Here is a 19,069-nt window from a genome sequence, read left to right as displayed (position 1 = left end):
GTTACATAGCAAACAATCAATTAGGATTCAGCCAGGACGAATCAATCGGCCGAGGAACAAGAGGCTGAACCGAGTACAGAGACGGGGGTAGGAGGATCGCGATCGAGGAACCGATCGCCGCGAGGTCGCTGCTAATTCCTCGGGGTCGGGTCGAGTCGTGCCGCGACTCCGGTCGCGATTGGTCGACGTCACTGGCGGCCCCTTTTGTTCTTTTCGCTAAGAACCGCGCCGATATGTGTAGAGCAACCTGACGACGATCGTGATATGCCAGCTGGCGCCCACGCTCCTGCGACTTGAGACGTGTTCCTGTGCGCCACCTTCCGGCCCTGACCTGCCATCACCTCGACCAATCTTTCAAGCTACACCCTTTTTCCTTTTTCTTCCCCTTCGCTCGATTACGCCGCCCCCAAACGATACCCTACCTACTTCCAAACCGACTCCTTCACTCCGCTAAATTTATAGAGCGACTTATAGGGTGATCTGTCCAGTGGATGAATGCTTAAGCAGCATGTCTGTTGAAATTAGTAGTCGCAAATTGTCATTTGATTTATCGCACCGACTATATTGTATACTGACGTCATTGCATATCTAAACTGGGACATACAGCCCTGTACAAAATTCAGTGGACACCCTCTGAAAACTATTAACTTTTTCAAATTGGATTAAAATGGGCCCATGAACGAACATCAATTTCTAATGAATGTACCGAGGTACCTCAGTGAATTATAATTATACGAACACACTTATCACAGGACCATTGAACCACCTCAAAACACAAATTGCTGACCTCTCTATAACAATACCTACTTTGAATTCGTAGGATGTTGATTGAAGTGCGCCGATACCATTAATACATGTTTTATTATAATAGAATTAAGGTATGAATTGTCTCTCTTGATCCTCTTATTGCATCTAACGCAAATAGCTGATCATTATTTAGGCTAGTTGCTAGAAAATTAGGATTTAGATGGAATAGACGACACAGTTTGTTGTTATGGCCATTGTCTTCCGTCACGTTCAAGCTTAGCTGCCCATACCACGAACGTGTTAATGATGATGGATGGACTAGCCGATGGAATGCGATGGCAACTGTTGCGGAAAATAATTGGAACGCCTTAATCACACTACCTGAGATACGTATACGACGCAACAATTTGAAATTATTGAATCTCCGGCGAATATCAACGATGAGGAAACGATAAATCCATTTGCGCAACGCGCGATTAAAAAAGGGGGCAAGAAAATAGAATTTCTGATGAAGATTGATGGACCAGTGTACAATAGAGCTAATAGGTGGTCCGATGGAAAAATTGATTGGAATTTAGTATAGCTTTTGATTAACCCTTTGCACTCCTTTGTCGAATTTGACTCGACATCAGAGAAAGAGAAATAATTGTCTTATTTTTTAGTTAAAAACCAATATAAGTTCCACAAATATAAATTACAACAAAGTTTGAGTGATATTTAATACAATTAGTAGACAAAATTGTTTAAACTAAGTAGCAGTCAAGGAACTGACCTTTGAAGAAAATAAAACACTTAAAATAATAGGGAGTTGGTGGCAAGAAAATTTAAAAATAATTCGGGATGCAAAGGGTTAAGACCTGGAATTCAAGATATGGTGATTTTCTACTAGTCCCAGCTTGAAAGTCAATGGAGACATTCAAAGCTTGTGATGGCAATTGAGAGAAGAGTCCTCGATGGCTGACGATTGCATCCATCACCCACTGTGATCTCTCCCACCAGGATCATCCTCGTGCTGTAATGTCAGCCGAGCCACCTCTTCCTGGAAAGTGCATCATTGTCGACCAATAGATGCTACGGGATCAGGCTACCAATTGGACGACACCTCTAACTTTCACCTAGAACACCATCACGAGCTCTGAGTAGGCGTGGCTTTCTTGCTCTCGGGGCAGTGCCCCGTGGGGCAAACCGTGCCCATTCAGTCTCTACACTAGCAGAGTTCGATCTAGCATGATAATCGAGGAATTCGTTACTTTTCTCCGACAATATTCACGTTTTACAAAAAGCTACGATGTCGTTAGCGAAACGTTACATCCACGAAGAACGGTGCATAAAAGTCATGTTGAGTGCAATAACGACGTCCAAAAGAGCGAGATAAAAACGATAGGAACTACGAGAAACAGAAAAATGACCGTTTGTACGTGTCTCAATTACCTCGAGCGCAGCGCAATCAACGAGCGATAATCTTCGACAATCGGGATGAAAAAATCCAATTAAAACGGACTGACCGTGTGAATTTGATCGTTTCCGCCGGCAATTATCTAAATTACGGTAGAACGTAAACCGTAAATAATTCAGCAGCCCCGGCCACAAACGGAGATGGCCGTTTTCGAAGCGACGACGACGCTGCGAGGAGCAATTCGTGCTCCGCAACCCGTGAACTTTCCTCGGACGTTGCCGATGCGGTGATAAACGCCGCCGCTGCGCTGGTGGAAAAAGAGGCAGGAAATATAAGCCACGGTTGCATTACCTGGAACGAGTTACGCGATTAAGACACACCGGCGGCGCAGCCTGCAAAATCCGGGCTCCGGCGTGCCCCGGCCATACCGGTATTCAAAGAACCGGGACGCGAGTCCAGTCTTGAGGTATTTGATACTCGGTATGGGGAGACATTGCGCTCGATCGCGCGTTTCGTGACATCGACGCTGTTTTTCCAGAAATTCGCGGAATGCTCGACGTCTCCCGGAGACCCGGCGCGACCGCGTAACAACCGTGAGGAACCATTGCGCAACCGCTTTCGCGCGAATCACGCGCCTCACATTCCGAAAACTATCGTTATCCGGCGTGCACAGCCATTTTTCACCGGAATGAGCGACCATATTCTTTCGACGGCTCTTAACGAACTACATACACCTTAATGAGTCATATTTTTATTGTATTTTTATTTGATCGTGGACCGTTTAAGCTATACTCTCCCGAAAATACTCTCCGGAATTCGTAAAACTGACGAAGTTACTATGTAAAGGTTCTAAAAGGTTGCAAGTACGAACAAGAGAGGTTACCCAATCGTAACACGCCGATTTTAATGTAATTTGTTGCTAGTTATAGTATCGGAGATATTCAATAAAATAGATTTTTCAACCCCAACATTGAAGGCAATTTTATTTTTTTTGAGTCTATATCATACAAAAATTCTATCAAAATCCTCGTGGTACGATTGGGTAACTTCTCCTGTAAGTACACTACATTGGTCACGTCATAGGGGATATACATACATACAGGGTGTCCCGGAAAGAGTGTCGGAAAAAGAAAGGGTTGATTCATGAGATAACTCGAAGCACCTTCTTCCTTAGCTAATTCATTATGAAAGCATGGTGCCACTTGGGAATTTCTTTCTTTCCCTAATAATTTTAGTCAATCGAAAGTAATGTACCGATATTGGTTCGATTCTTCTAATAGTCTCATCGTTTCAGGTTGCAACCACTCATTTTTACTATAAATGCACAAACTCCGCAGTCTAATAATTATTATCGTTCTATCAATTACTAATGTATAAAGGTAGGATTGAATCCTGCATTCGTCGAGGTTAAGCAGGACGCTACGAGTAGCTAGGTAGCGAGGAGTAAAAATTATTCAGCGGCACACGGAGAATTTCCTTACTCGACACTTTCGCATAAGTAGGTGATTCAGATTGTCGCGTCCTTAGAACCACGAAACGTGAAATACGGGCCAGAGGAGCAAGTACAAGTCGCGGGGCGGAGGGAGCCCCGCACAAGGAAGCCGAGTTTACGAGATGATTGTCCTAGGGGCCCTATTCATTCGGCATGGAATCTCCAAGCGGATCTCTATTGTAGATTATTGCGCCATTGTCCATTGTCGCGATCCCCCACGGCTTGGTTGGGCCCACCACTCTGGGCCTACCCTTCACAACGATGAAAAAGAGTCACCACCGCCGTCCGAACATCGAAAAATCAAAGTCCGTTGTAATTGAGAAATTTCTTCTGCGAATAATACAGCTTCTATCGCCTGAACCAAAACTATCGTTGTTGTCTTAGGTGTACAAGTCAGATAATGATGTTACCGATGTTCCCATAAATATAATCCCATGTTCAAGATCGGTAACATCATACAGATAATTCACAGTGTATCAACAAACTTAATCACCAAAACTGCTAAGAACTAAATCATTAAAATTGTAAGAAAAATTTGTAGGACTACTACTTCTGACGTACGTATACATGTCATGAGCGAGACAATTTGAGACATATACAGACAACAATGTTTTGGAATAAACATGTCAACGAGTTTTTTGCTCGTCCGCATTTTTGGAACGAAGTGAAAGTGAGGAACTGGGTCGATGACGTTATCGCATCGCGGAATGACAAATTTGATCGGCGTCGCATTCACAAGTTGAAGCGTACAGTTTCGACGGGGAAAAAACGCGACAATTTATTTATAAATATAGGCGGAGTATTCGTCGTGGTCGTTTAAAACGTACAAAATGTCTGAATCGCCGAGCATTATCCACGCGCGACCATTAAGGTGAACTACGACGGGGACAAAAATTTGCCAATTACTAATAATTGGCTGGTCGGCAGGATCGGGGCTCCGTGGGCAGAATACCGTCCCTGATAAGATCTAAAATATGATGGCGTCGACCGCTTTTCGTCGAAGTTATACATACGTAATCGCATGTACCCACGCGCAGGTGCCGATCAGCGCGCGATCGATTTGCATCGAACGGTGGCCCGCAGGATGCCAGGCGACTTCTTCCAGGTTGCTGCTCGTTTTTTGCATGCTACGCGCGTCTTCCTTTTAATGGGATAACGCTACCGATTCGCATAACCGTCCTCATGTGCCCGCGCGCCTCGTCGCGAAAATCCTTTACCGAGAAACCGCCGCAAAGAGAGCAAAACAGGACACCATTAAAACTCCGCTAGGATGAATATGCTGTTATATTGAACCATACACACGGGTGACTAACGTTCGGGCCAGTTACCTTTTAAAGTCAACGCCGCGAATTCCAACGAGAACGTTAACTCGGGGTCCCCTTGCTATTAAATTCTTCTTACGCGGACTGTAATTATCGGATTCGCCAAGTTCTGTCCGGTTTAATCAATTCCCCGGCCTGCCCCACCTGTTTCGAGCAAGTTACAAATATTTATGGCCGGCCGCGCTCGAGAACAAATGCGTAGTTATTGAGTGCAACACTCTGACAGCAGCGACGATAATTCGTTCACTCTGCAATTACGTCGGAGCGGCTCGAATTTGCATGTGAACCGTGCAACTTTTGAAATGCGCGACTTCAGTTAACGGAGACTCTGCTTCTGTTGGCGAGCCAGGCCGATTTGCTTTGGAACGATAGAATTAAACAATTTATATTTCCTTAAAAATAGCGATGGACTTCCTAAAAATTCGCATTGCAGGATGATACAACTGTAGGAAGATACAATTAATGCAAAACTGTGCTGTATGTATAATGTTTTCCCTTTCCAATAACAAGCGAGTTATAATTCAGGCCAGTTACTAGATACACCCTGTATTATATTTACCATTCGCTCCGTACAAAAGGCAAAAATCTCGGGCCGATCTCGGCTAATTATTGAGCTGACTTCGCGAGCGCAAATGGTAAAACGCAAGGGTTCAATGAGTAAGAAGAAACGATTTTTTGAGACTGCTATATATAGCAGAATAGCCCCTTAATCACGATACACATCTGACGAGGAATCGCTGGCGCAAATGCGCAGAGGAGTCCCGACAACGGCATAATTCGCGTGCTTCACTCACAGTACACAGGACATATATCCACGGTAATTCGAGAAACATAACTCAAGTCCCTGCGGAGCGCTACATCACGGCCACCAGTTTCTTGGCAGATATCGCCGCGGCACACCGTGTCGGCTTCCCTTTGCTACTTTACCGGACACTTTTTCCTTTTACCTTTCCTAACCCCTCCCCTACACCCCTGCGACCCTCGCCTCTCTTCGTTTCTCTACAATGTCCTATCCCTTCCAGTAGCCTGACCGACTGTGACAATTTTTCATCGTCGCGTGTAACCACGGCTGCGGCGACGTAAACCGATACCCGAGACGAACCGTCCACGCTGGCAAATGGGGGAGCCGAAAATCTACCACGGCTTTTTGCTCGACAGGTTCAAAGCTGCACGAAAGGGACACTGTCCCTTAAGAAATAAACCTTCCCACTTTTTCATACCTTAAGAACGTATCTCACCAGCGACGTCATGTTCATATGCACTGTGTGCGTTGCGAATAAATAAATTAACTCTTTATAGATCCTTGTAACTTTGAAGTTACATGCACTTACATCAATATTTGTTAACCCCTTCCCGTGTCAGACTCGTGTTGAAGATTTTGAACAAAGTCTAATAAATATATCGTAAACGTAAAAATAGAACTTTTGAGAGCGACTGCGGCCTAGATTGATCTTTCATCCAGCGCTTTTGACTAACTGAAAAACCCCATCTTTGCATTACCGATAAATGAAAAGGCCCATCCCGCACCCTTGCAATCCTGAATACGAGTCTACAGTAGTCTACACCCTTAATCTTTCTTATATTGCATTACGAACTCTCATTTTAGTCACACCTAAACAGCATAACCGTGCTAAATCTAAAAAAGCACCGCAATAATTTGCTTGTAATTAAAATGTTAAAGAATGCAAAAATTAAAGCGTGTCAAGCAGAAACAACACTTTATTTCATACATGAGCAGAAAAATTGCAAACACTAAACATGGAGTCGTTGAAGTAATAAAAGTAGTTTAAAAACTAATTAGTAGATCGCGGATCTTTCTGAAAAATAAAAATGTTGATTGTGGGAAGCAGGAGTAAAATAAAAATTGATTTCGTCCCTGAATGACTTTGTTACATTAAAAATAACATCGGAATATTTTAAAAAATGTTTCTAATCTATTACTATTTTATATTTCACCCAATCAATTTCTTCACGAATGAATATAAAGATCCGCAGTCTACTAATTAGCGAGGTCGGTTAAATAACGAGCAGCAAATTCCAGTAGTTAAGAATTAAATTACCGAAGGAGTAGTTAAACGTGTCGCGTTATGGTCGAGCGGTGTAATTACACCGAGATCAGGTTATAAACTATGATGTTACACGGTCGTCGAAGCCGCACAATACGTCAAGTTTTAAATGTCTACATCGAACTTCCGTTGGTAACGGAGGAGCAATCATTTGTATCGTCGAACGACGCGTATACAAAGAGCCATGACAGAACAATAAAACCCGTATACTTCATGAATCATGTTCAAACTTCATTATACGGTACATACGCACGTTACAGTCGGTGTTACGACTTTCAGCGCTTCACCGTTGCACAATGAATCGCGCGTAATGGTTTCTGCATCAGTTTTATTATTCGAACAAGGTCCGATTTCAAAATACTTAAATGACTGATAATCCCCGTACATCCCTCAGAAATGGTTACACGAAAAGCTTTCGCACACTACTTCACCTATTCTTGTTTTACTCTTTCTCAACAAATTGTTTCATTATGTATCACATTTTAAAGAGCAAGACAACAAGCATAAGCCAAAAGAACTTTATTCTTCTTTTAACAGTTACAGTAAGCTAATCTTCGTACTGTTTCAATTTTCACCTACTCATTTACATCGCGGAAGCCGATGTTTTTTGTCAGACCCAATATTCGGGCTTTTTAGCGTATTTTTACTTTCTTGAAAGAATGCAACCTGCGTATACAATAACTAGATATGGTAAACAATAATGTCAATTAAACTCTATTCTGTAATATTGGGTTGGCACATAAGTTCGTTCGGTTTTTTAGGCTGGAATAAATCACAAAAACCGAACGAACTTATTTGCCAACCCAATACAATGTAAATTATGTCCAGCTGTGTAGACTCCACTTACAATTAGAGGTCTCTAATTAAGCTTAACACATTACCGACCGGTGATTATTGCATAATTTTCAAAAATCTATGGCACATGGCTAAACACGTTTTAATAGAACCTTCAATAGCAACAGCAATTTTCATTGTGAACTAACAAGTCACCCTGAATAACGTCATCTAATAGTTTCATTTAAGATTGCAATGTAAAAGAAAATTTCTATGCTTTCTTTTGGTACAGCACAATTGTTGAAAATCCTATTAATTGGCTTCCGGTAGGTAAAGTGTTAAATAAAAAAAAAGAAAAAAAAAATTGTCTCTTAGATGGAGCCTAGATACAACTGAAAAATATCCTAAGTTCCAGTCACCCTGGAGTGAAGATAATCACTATACTCCAGTTAATTGCATTGTTTCGTTTTCTCATATAAATTGAAATCACGCGACCGACGAAAGTAAGAGATGCTACCACGCCTGGACACTAAAGTCTGCAACCACCTGTCGTTAATTTTCTGATGCTTGTCTTGGGAACAGGAGGACACATGTAACATTATGCTTCAGCTATCCTAAATATACACGAAGTAGCATGTTCGTGTATGCTAATCGCTGCGAGACCGGACACTTGACCAGTGCTCTCGCAAGTGAAAAATAATTCTTGATCTAAACGATGTGCTCCGACAATCTATCGCTTACTCGTTGCTCTAAGACCTCGCATAAACTGCATAAACCCATGTACATCGATGTAACTATTTAATGATTATACATGAACTGTTGGCATCTCGTTTCGGTTTCAATTAAGTCCATCCTAAAAACCCACTGAAGAATTAATTGCTCTTTCGTTAACCTGTTTCACTGAAATGAAGTTTAGTCATGAATGATGAATCCAATCAGACTTGTCTAACTGGCATCTATCGATAGATGTACACTATTTATTGTGTCCAATAAATGTACACATGTTTGTACTCACAGTAATACATAAAGCAGTATATCGTGCATAAACGCATTATGTGTTTTTACGCATTTAATTACACGATTAATTTCTCCATGATAATTGCATGACAATGGAAATCTAGAGTTTATTGAACAGACAACAAAAATGTTCGATCGAAGAATCCATATTTTCTCTAACGTAAATTGCAATTTCTATTACGGGCAGTGGCGCGCACCCAGGATGCAATCTTGGGGGGGGGGCGAGTTAAACCCAACTCTCGGTTTTGCGTGGTGACCTTTTTTTTAGCCAACATATCTGTCGAGAGCTGTTCCGCGATTTTATTTAGGGAAGCTAAACATTTTTTCTTGGGGGGACTTGGCCCCCTGCCCCCCCCCCCCCTGGGTGCGCCACTGATTACGGGTCTTGATGGACCCTGTATTTGCTATTCATTCGGTTAATAATAGCAATTTGATTGTTATCCCCGACCTTCGTGTTACGGTCACGACGGTGCAGGAACATTGGTTTTAATTAGACATCTCCAATTACCTGTTCAATGTGACACCTGATGAAAATGAAATGATATAGTGTACCAGGACTCTTACCTTATTGAGCCGGTGTCCTTATGCTTGCCGATGAGGAAGGTTGTCACGCCATCATTCATCTGATTTGCCCACGGTGGTTTGACCCAGATCAGGTGCCTCAGGTGGCCAGCGTATGCCGCAGGTAACATCCAATTTTCGATGCTAATTTCACTGTGCCAGAAACACAGTATAAGTATCTCAAAAATACACCAATATGCTGATCACGCAAAAAATTACGTTTACTGCTATTTACTTCGCTAAATTAATCTTTCAAACAAGTTTGTAATTGTGGACTAAAGTGCACCTTTTATGGCACGATTATCTCTTATCTATGCAACCCGTTCACCATCGTGCTTTTGTAAACCGAAAATCAACAGTTTGTTTTCTTTGTAAATTTTTAATCGATCAACGATTAGTAAAATATTTAGTTTCTTACCTATATCACAGTTTAGTAAATATTTACTATAAAGATAAGGGGAATAATTATTTAAGTTAATAGATAATTATATTTTCGATACACACAAACTTATTTAAGCCCTCGGTGATGCAACCTTTTCAGTATCGTAGCTTTATGAACCGAAAATCCGAAGATTATATTCATTATACACTTTTAAACGACCAGCATTATTAATACACTCGTATTTTGTACCAATTTCAGAGTCTACGTATTCATAAAGTAAACATGTAACAAATTCTGATACAAATCTTGAACAAATCAATCACGAGCGCCCGAACTTACCGACCGTGCATGCAGCACTGCACAGGTGGTTGCATGCCCACAGGGGCTCGTTTTACGGCAAAAAATAACCTAATTAAGTAAGATATCCTAATTTTTGACAGTAAGATAAATTGAAGAATTTAAATGTACTACTACATTATTTTCAACCTGTTAAACATAGTCAGCAAGAAATTAAATATTTATATCATCCCAGCTTGTTGCGATTCAGGTAGAAAGATTTTATTTTGCATAAAGATCCGGGCTATTTATAACCTTCTAAAAATCTAATCGTCGAATTTCAGATGTATTTTATGCTCAACAATAAATTTCCAAAATTCATAAAACTCGATAATAGACGTGATGATTGAAACTACGGTTTGGTGAACAATATTGTACGATCCAAGGATTTGTTCAGTACAACGACGTGTTCAGTGACGACGAAATATCACAAACAACACTAGCAAAGATCAGCACTTCAAAACAACAACTAATTTAACCGTCATCATTGGCAATCATTGCAACTTGTTTGCAAACAATTATACTATACAGACCGCGAACCAATTACAAATATCATGTACATATAACTCATACATCTTTGAACAGCACAAACACATTCAAAAATGGAATAATACCTCCGTACATAGTCAACTATTTGCGTGTACCTGAATAGCTCATCTTTGTCCAAAACGGTATCAGCGGACATTGCCTTTGGTATGAGCATGTCCGGATGAGAATCCAGATGTATGAACGTGTTTCCTTCGAACGGAAGATGCTTGGAGCCCAAACAGCGATAAATAAACGGTAGGACCTGCAGCAGCCACAAACCCGTCAAGAGCAAAGCGCGCGAAAACTGTCACGTTTGAAGTTCGTATGAAGTTCGTAAACCGACGCACAATGGCGGATTCGGCCGAATTCGTGACCAAAAATAGAAAAAACTTATTGTTATTTTCAACCGACTGAACAAATCAAGAAAGAAAATTAATTTCCATTTCACTCCACTTTGTTGCAATTCAGATAGAAAACTTTCACTTTGCATAAAGATGAATTTGTATATGTATACGATCGAAAACTGATCGAATTTTGTTGAAAATATTTTTTGCCAGATTATCGCAAGCACTTGAAAAATTGTGAAAAGTGTTACACGGGACACCCTGTATATACAAGCTCAATAGTTTTAGTTAAAAAACTACAGCATTGTCATTATAAAGTCATACCACTGTCATTTATTTCAATAACACTGTCCAACACCAAATTTGATTTCAATATACTGTTGGGTCCTTCTTATAGTCCAGTTATATTATTGTTATTTATTATTTATTAGTATATTTATTCTGTATAAATTATTTTATGTATTTTTAATGTTAGTCTCTCGTTTATAGTATATTTAATACAAAAAATACCTTTTGTAACAAAAAAATAATTTATTCACACACTACACTATTACACTATTTACAATGCTAATATATATGTGTACACTATTCAGATATAATACACTACTAAAATACATATATTATATACACAACAACTAAAATACTATAAATAACTATAAATGTTTTTTATGAAGTTTTATACGTAGCAATGCAGATTTGAAATGCTTGACACGACTGATTTCAACAAACACAAAGCCGAAACTGAACTCTGGCATCAGTTTTCTTAAGAACCAACACGATACATATTTTGAAATAAATGACGGTCTACGGACAACGGAATACATACAATGTAAGTCTGCAATGCGGTGACTGAAAAATTCTATTTTCAGTAATTGTCGTCTTATCTATGTATTGTAATTATAGTGCCAATGAACACTCGAGATTCTTCCGAGTAAAATAAGTCCAAACACAATATAAACGGGACTATTTTTATTGACTAAAATACATAATTAAAATAGTTTGCTCCATATTAAATCGATATAGTGTATTATATCTGAATAGTGTACACATATATATTAGCATTGTAAATAGTGTAATAGTGTAGTGTGTGAATAAATTATTTTTTTGTTACAAAAGGTATTTTTTGTATTAAATATACTATAAACGAGAGACTAACATTAAAAAATACATAAAATAATTTATACAGAATAAATATACTAATAAATAATAAATAACAATAATATAACATTTAATAAAGTATTACATTTAAGTAAGCTGACATAATTGCGCGCTTATAGCCACGCGCCGTTTCACCGCAGCGCGCCGCGCCGTATCCCGACGAACGACCGCGCTAGTGGAAGAGCACCACTGGCGTCAGCGCATGTCGGGCGAAGATATTTTGCTTTCTGGTTCGGTAAAAACGTCGACCATGCAAACTTCACAGGGGGGTTTCTCAAGATAAAAGTCTGCTCTTTCGCGTGGTATAGTTCAATTTTTCGCTGGACCCTTATTTTTTGAGATAAATTCGAAAATATCCGCAAAGATTGGTGCAAAAGTGGTGCATCTCCGTCTTTAATCATTGTTTAAACATGTTTAAACAATCATAATGTATTAATATTGGATATCACTGTATTCAGGAAAGTCTACAGAATCGTTTGCTGTAAACAACAATTCAATATCTTTTATAATAACATCACAATATTTGTTTAAAGTTGAAAAATATGTTTTTTTTTCAAAGCCATGATTTTCAAAAACTGGACGTATAGGAAAAAAATTAAAACCAGATTCGGAATCAGCGCAAAAAACTCTATAAGAAGGACCCAACAGTATATTGAAATCACAAAAAAAGTTGAAATTTGTTGGACAGTGTAATTCATCATAGATTTGAAGACATGAATTTTGGCCACGAGTTCGGCCACTGTGTGACGTCACTGATCGTGCAACGACCAGCGCCTCTAGCGCGCCACATCGGAAACTCGTGAATACGGAACAAGTCGAGATGTAAACAAACAAGGAAAACGTTGACCATTGTAAAGCGTACCTCGTCGTGGCCCTCCACCACATACGCTGGGATCCGTTTGAAATATTTCCTCGAAGACATGTTTTCGCCGCGCACGATGCGAATATCTTTGAACGCACGAAATTCGAAAAAAGAAACAAAAGATCGATAGTCCTACTAATTATCACGATACGGAAACTCGCGACCGCGATTAAGAGACGCCTTCACGCGAAAGCACGTGGTGACCGACTGAAGTATGCCAGGCGGACAACACAAACGATTATTTTGCGAATAAAGGACGGACACGACGAAGCGCGTACCCTAAATTCTCACGAGACGAGTTTCGTAAGGTCGCTTTTTCCCCCCTTAGCGTGCCCCTCAAAGAAACGCCTTAGAAACCTGATCCCTCTAACTCACAGCCGGCCCGCAATGTACAAATATGTAAATAAGATCATTTCACATTTTCAATCTGCGTACAACAATAGCAGACTGCTGTTTTTCTGCATTTATGACGAAAACGAACACGTACAATTTAAAGCAGTGGACGAATTAAGAAGATTTAAGGACATCAATGTATTAATTTCAGCTTAATAAGACAATTAAAAGAAGAAAGAAATTTCTATTTAGCTCCTGGCTTGCGATCAATGCAAACATTTTTTATTTTACATAAAATTCCGCAGTCTAATAATTACTAAATAGACTGCAGATTTGATGTGAAATGAGCAGATGAAATACAAAGCTGTAAAGACGCTAGAATTACTAAAATATGTATACTCTGACATATTATTTTCAACTTATTAAAATTATTGAACAAAACAGTAGATGTTCATTTAACTACCATTTCTTATAGTTGACTTAGAAAGTTTCTATTTTGCATAATATTCCGCGCAGTCTGATAATAATTAGTAATAAATAGACTGCGGATCTTTATGCGAAATAAACATTTTCTGCCTGTAATAAATAGAGAAGTTAAAATGTATTTGATATCTGAATAATTATAATAAATTGAAGGTAATTATAGGTGGAATAGGCAGACATTCCACTCGTCTCAATGACCTTGAAACACTTATTATGCCGCTCGGCTTCATTCTTCAAGATACACCGCGAATTTTTGTGCAAAATAAAACGTTTTTGCATCAATTGGCAAAAACTGGAACCATATAGACAATTACGTTTCTTTTAATTATTCTACAACGTTCGAAATAATACATTAACATTTCCAAACTCTTTCACCTTTTATCTATTTTAAATTCCACCTACCTATTTTCGTTATAAATGCATAAAATCCGCAGTCTAGATGTCATAATAAATTCTTCTTTTTTTTTCTCTTTTGTATTCCCAGTAGATATTTCTGTTATAAATGTATAAAAATTTGTAACTGTGTGTAAAGACAGTAACAGTATATGTGACTATTATATAATTCTTGCACACACATTACCCATTCCTCATAATGTACACATAAACTACGATCTATAAATCTATTTTTTAACAGAGTTCTTTATATATTTAACTGTAACTGTACAAGTATAATCGCGCGTTTTCAATTTAAATTAATCACATGTTGGGAATTGTTTATAAAATCTTAGAAAACAATACGATACATTTTATAACAAAGTTGAGTTATTGAAATTTACATTCATTTACTTCAATCATTCTGTGTCCACCCATAACGCATTTGAGACTTATATAATTCCATGTGTAAACAGTCCGTTTCAACTCTTAAAGATGCTAGAAATTGTTCAATATTCGTCTCGTCTTCGTTGAAATGTTTATTTGATGAATGATATAAACTAGTTTCGTTTTTCGGTACGTTAAAATGTGAGAATTGATTAGATAAATGTGAATTAATGTCTTCTTGAGGAATACAAGGAATACTATGATGTATATGTGTAGGCTCTATCCTATGTTTAGATTGTTGCCAATAATTACTATTATATAAATCGGTCGACTCCGTTACAAATTTATTACCCCAATGCCTGTTCAATGAATCCTTTATCGATGTCGTAAAAGTAGACTCGTCCAAGATGCGGCCTTGATGTTCTTGGAATTTAGAAGAATATTTATAATATTCGGATTTATTATTGACGCGCGATCTTGATTTTACTGTTGATGGAGAAGCATTGCTATGACTTCTTATAACGTATTCTAACGAATGTAGTTGATCTTCCGAGTCAGACTGTTTATCGGATGAATCAGAACTATCAACAATTGCATTAACGTTGTTGTAGAAAGTACTGTTTCTATAAAATGATGTAGGTGTATCTTCTACTTTCGTTTTGGCAGACGTACTTTTCCTTTGGCTCTTTTTTTGTCTATTGAATTTGCTTTTTGTGTATGCTATCCGATGAGACGCGCGTTCCTTAAAATTATTACTTTCGCTCAATGAAGTTGAACATGTACTATTCTGTAAATTATAATTTCTACGTATTTCTTGGCTGTACTCCCTCAAAATTTCAGAGTTGGCATCCTTTTCTTGCTCCAACTTCTCTTGGTCCATAGTTATGTCTTCTTTTTCAACTTTTTCCGATGAATCGACATCATTCTGTACACATTTGTCTTTACTTAATTCATCACTCGTTGCTTCATTTTGTATTATCATTAATAATTCATCGAGCGACCTTTCTTTTTGAGCTTGTAATTTTTGCATCACATCATGCTTCTTAGCTTCGCTAATAGACGCTATAAGTTTTATTATTTCAACTATAGTTTCAGCAGGATAAGGAGTCGACCTCAAATAACGCAATGCGCTGCGATAATCTTCTATATCCGATTTTGTGAGCATGAGATTCGGCATATGTTCATCTTCTTTAACAGGGTATGGGAAGTATGCGTAGAACTCTTTGTCAGATTTTCTATGTAAACTTTTGAAGTCCTCTATTTCTTTGTATGCCTGCAATAAATCTCCACCTAAAGATCCAGAAAACAAATAAGTATCGTTTATTTCGTCTTCATTTCGTATTTCTGGGTAAACGCACAGAACAGCATGTTTCTGTGTAAGAAACAATGTTTTCAGCCCTTGAATATACTCGAGATGTATCGATCTTTGAATCGATTCCGCCATAGTTTCCATCATGTAATTCAATAATCCAATTTCAATATTCAACTTTTGCTTCCAAACGTCTGCCTGTTTGATTTGTGCTTCTTCTGTATTCACGTTTGCACAACTATTATATTTATTTAAATCTGTCACACAGGTAACGAAACAGCTAATTAATTCGTTTATTTCATCCTGATGATTTTGCGCCACTGCCGGTGTCTCTGTTTCGTTAATTGTTGCATCTTCAGTATTTACATTATCTATAACAGATTCCGCGTCTACTTTTTTAACAGGATAATCGTATCTTAAGTGCCCAATGATGTTTTCAATATCAGCATCAGCTACATCATCCTCTCTAACATCCGTCAAGTCAACATCAAACTCCGTCATCTCGTTTACTTTTTGCCAGTGAGAAGGACTGTCTGCAACAGGGTCTAATTTAAATTTATGTATCACTTTTGGTTTCGATATACTGTAATGTTTGACTTCTAGCTCTCCCCCGTCTTCTTCTCGACTGATTTCCAAACGTGAAGAACCTGCTTTAACCTTATTTCTTTTTACATTCCTTTTTACATTTTTCGAGGACTGTACGTTATACGTAATTATATTGTTTCCACTTTCTGAAAGTTCATTATTTTCAACATTTTTGTCGTTCTCTAATGTAATCTTATCGTCCGTTACAGTTAAATTATTTACACTTTCGATAGGTATATCAGCTTTTAGTGCATTTTCTTTAATATCGGATGCTGCATGAATTTTTTCAAATGTGCTAACGGGATCAGTCCAAATATTGCCTGGATCCGTAGGAAGTTTTAGCACATAAAAGTTCAAACCACCAACTGAAGTCAACAATTGTGTAAATGTTTCAAGTTCGTTGTCTGCAATTATTGTGATCGAGATTCCGTACGACCCATAACGTCCAGCTCTTCCTATTCTATGCAAATATGTCGCTGCGTCTGTAGGCGAGTCGAAATTAACGACTAAATTCACGTTGTCTGCGTCTATACCCCTTGCAGTTAAATCAGTAGTTAACATTATCCTACATTTAAATTTTTTTAATTTATTAATTGCTTCAAGTCTTTTCTGCATGTCTTGATTTCCAGCGATGTACGTTGCTGTGAAACCCATAGAATTAATTTTGTTGCACACAGATTGTGCTCTGAAATGAAGAAAGAAATTTTGCTTCAAATAGAAGAATGCTAACACGAAAAACATTTAAATATATGTATTTACCTTGATTGGTAATTCGAGAAAACCAAGCTTTGTTTGAACTGAACTTTATTAAATATTCTGACCAGTTCGTTTATTTTTATTTGGACCTAATATACAAGGTAAATATAAGTATCTTTTAGTAAAGTAATAATATGTTCAAATAAAATATCGCAAACAAATCGAACCTGTTTCATTGCGTTTGGATGGAAAGGAACAATTGCCACAAATTGTTTGAGTCCAAGAAGTATTGGTCCATCGTTATCCGGAAACGTTAAAACCGGAGAACACATATATGTTGATAAAAAGATTTCGAGATCCCCAGGGTAAGTTGCGCTCGATGCTATAACTTGTTTATTCCGTGGTAACTTTGAAAAAATAAAACTGAAAATTTTAAACAGCTATATATAACTATTTATGTTTCTAACGCCAACCGATAAGAATGCAATTTTCCTATTGTACTAACTTAATGTCTTTCTGAAAGCTGCTTTCCATTAATTTGTCTGCTTCGTCCAGAATAAATAATCTAACATTTTCAACCGATAGCAGTCCTTTTTCAATTAAATGTCTAATTCTACCTGGAGCGCCAACAGCCACATGACAACCATTCACTTTCTTTTTATCTCCTTCTAAAGCCATTCCTCCGATAAATACCTCTACTTTCAAGCCTAAAATGATAAAATGATTATCAGATTTCAATCGCTGGATGTACTAAGAATATTTTACCAACGTTTCCATGAAATGTACCGTTCATTTCACATCCTATAGACGAGCAAACTTCTGAAATTTGAACAGCAATTTCTCTGGTTGGTGCTAGCATTAATGCTTGCACAGATGATACTTGTACATCAACCATCTCAAGTGCTATCACACAAAATACCAAGGTTTTACCAGTCCCTGATTTAGCTCGCACTATTAAATCTATAATCGTTGAATAATATTGTTAATTATAAGCTACTTAAAACATGGTAAACACTATTAAATAAAATAATATTTACCAAATCCACATCTTCCTAATGGAATAGCCTTTAGCTGTATCGGCGATGGTTTCTGAAATCCACATGTAAACAATCCATCCAGAATTTTTTCCGAAAATCCCATTTGAAAAAATGTGACATCTTCTTTTATTTTAATATCTTGTGTGCGTGGTTTTTTATTTATATCATGTGCAGTAATATGAGCCATTCTTCTTCAAACTACTGTTGAATTGCTTACATTTAACTGTAAGAAAACATTAAAAATATATTCACAAATATATATAAATAGTCATAAATTACATTTTGTGCACTAATGCAATAAAAAGATTGTGTACATATTTATTTACAAATTTATATACCATACTTGTATATTTATCTTCGGCTGCATAAAATGCTTGTCAGAATTAATGCAGTTTTCATGAACTATTATTATAACTTTCTCCGGAGTAAATTACAGTTTATATTATAAATTAATGTTACAGAAATTGCCGCTACGGATGCCGCTAACAAAATGCATATCAATCAATGTATATTTAGATAGAGTGCAACAGAGTGCATCAAGGTTAAGTCATAGAGTTTTATAACCAAAAAGGAAATGAGATAGCTCACGCCGGGGATTTCAGTACCCGCCTATAGTGCTGCTCTCTAGTCTCATTTTAGTCTGGACAAAAACTTAAAATCTCTCCAGAGAGGATAAGAGAGTGCTTACGCTCGGGCACAGACGAGATATAAGAATATAATATAATATTATATATATAATATTCTTATATCTCGTCTGTGGCCCGCGTCTGAGTTGCCACCACTTCCTGGGACGCTCACGCTTAGCACGGAACAGCTTCTAGGCGCACCGTAGAGCCCGCTTTTACCACGAAACAGCGACCATACCATGCAGCAGATTGCAGC

The 19,069-nt window shown here is 38.1% G+C and overlaps 2 protein-coding genes across 5 annotated transcripts in view; both read right to left on the bottom strand.

The window, feature by feature from the left end:
- The window catches only part of Mesr6 (misexpression suppressor of ras 6), a 764,580-nt gene extending 750,615 nt beyond the window's left edge, over nt 1–13,965 (bottom strand). The window contains exons 1-3 of one of the 2 annotated variants that reach the window (XM_076423800.1): nt 12,986–13,965; nt 10,738–10,883; nt 9,379–9,528 (exon numbers count right to left, since the gene is read on the bottom strand). In XM_076423800.1, coding sequence (XP_076279915.1) covers nt 9,379–9,528; nt 10,738–10,883; nt 12,986–13,045 — 356 coding nt within the window. In that variant the 5' untranslated portion in view covers nt 13,046–13,965. The remainder of the gene's footprint in view (nt 1–9,378; nt 9,529–10,737; nt 10,884–12,985) is intronic. The other variant, XM_076423801.1, reaches the window with a different exon arrangement.
- Nucleotides 13,966–14,106: 141 nt separating this feature from the next.
- LOC143208882 (uncharacterized) lies at nt 14,107–18,762 on the bottom strand. 3 transcript variants are annotated; one of them, XM_076423798.1, is made up of 7 exons: nt 18,526–18,762; nt 18,188–18,410; nt 17,937–18,110; nt 17,656–17,857; nt 17,378–17,573; nt 17,214–17,299; nt 14,107–17,139 (listed from the first exon to the last, which is right to left on the bottom strand). In XM_076423798.1, exons 2-7 carry the CDS (start codon nt 18,372–18,374, stop codon nt 14,589–14,591), a joined length of 3,396 nt encoding a protein of 1,131 aa, XP_076279913.1. In that variant the 5' UTR covers nt 18,375–18,410; nt 18,526–18,762; the 3' UTR covers nt 14,107–14,588. The 3 variants fall into 3 exon arrangements, with proteins under 3 accessions (XP_076279913.1, XP_076279911.1, XP_076279914.1); XM_076423796.1 differs by having other exon boundaries at nt 18,531–18,762; XM_076423799.1 differs by lacking the exons at nt 17,937–18,110; nt 18,188–18,410; nt 18,526–18,762 and having other exon boundaries at nt 17,378–17,590; nt 17,656–17,785.
- Between the last annotated feature and the right edge of the window lie 307 nt (nt 18,763–19,069).

This window comes from Lasioglossum baleicum, chromosome 5 (genome assembly GCF_051020765.1).
Source record: "Lasioglossum baleicum chromosome 5, iyLasBale1, whole genome shotgun sequence".
NCBI lineage: Eukaryota > Metazoa > Arthropoda > Insecta > Hymenoptera > Halictidae > Lasioglossum > Lasioglossum baleicum.
The sequence above is the reverse complement of the archived record's forward strand: the minus strand, read 5'-3'. Positions and strand labels throughout refer to the sequence as shown.

What these genes read in the sequence shown, in the direction of transcription:
- LOC143208882 (XM_076423798.1), bottom strand. Translation starts at nt 18,374, where the DNA reads ATGGCTCATATTACTGCACATGATATAAATAAAAAACCACGCACACAA. An exon ending in AGCTTTCAGAAAGACATTAA is followed by an intron (nt 17,574 to 17,655) that starts GTTAGTACAATA and finishes TAAAATTTTCAG; the next exon opens with TTTTATTTTTTCAAAGTTAC. An exon ending in ATCCAAACGCAATGAAACAG is followed by an intron (nt 17,300 to 17,377) that starts GTTCGATTTGTT and finishes CTTGTATATTAG; the next exon opens with GTCCAAATAAAAATAAACGA.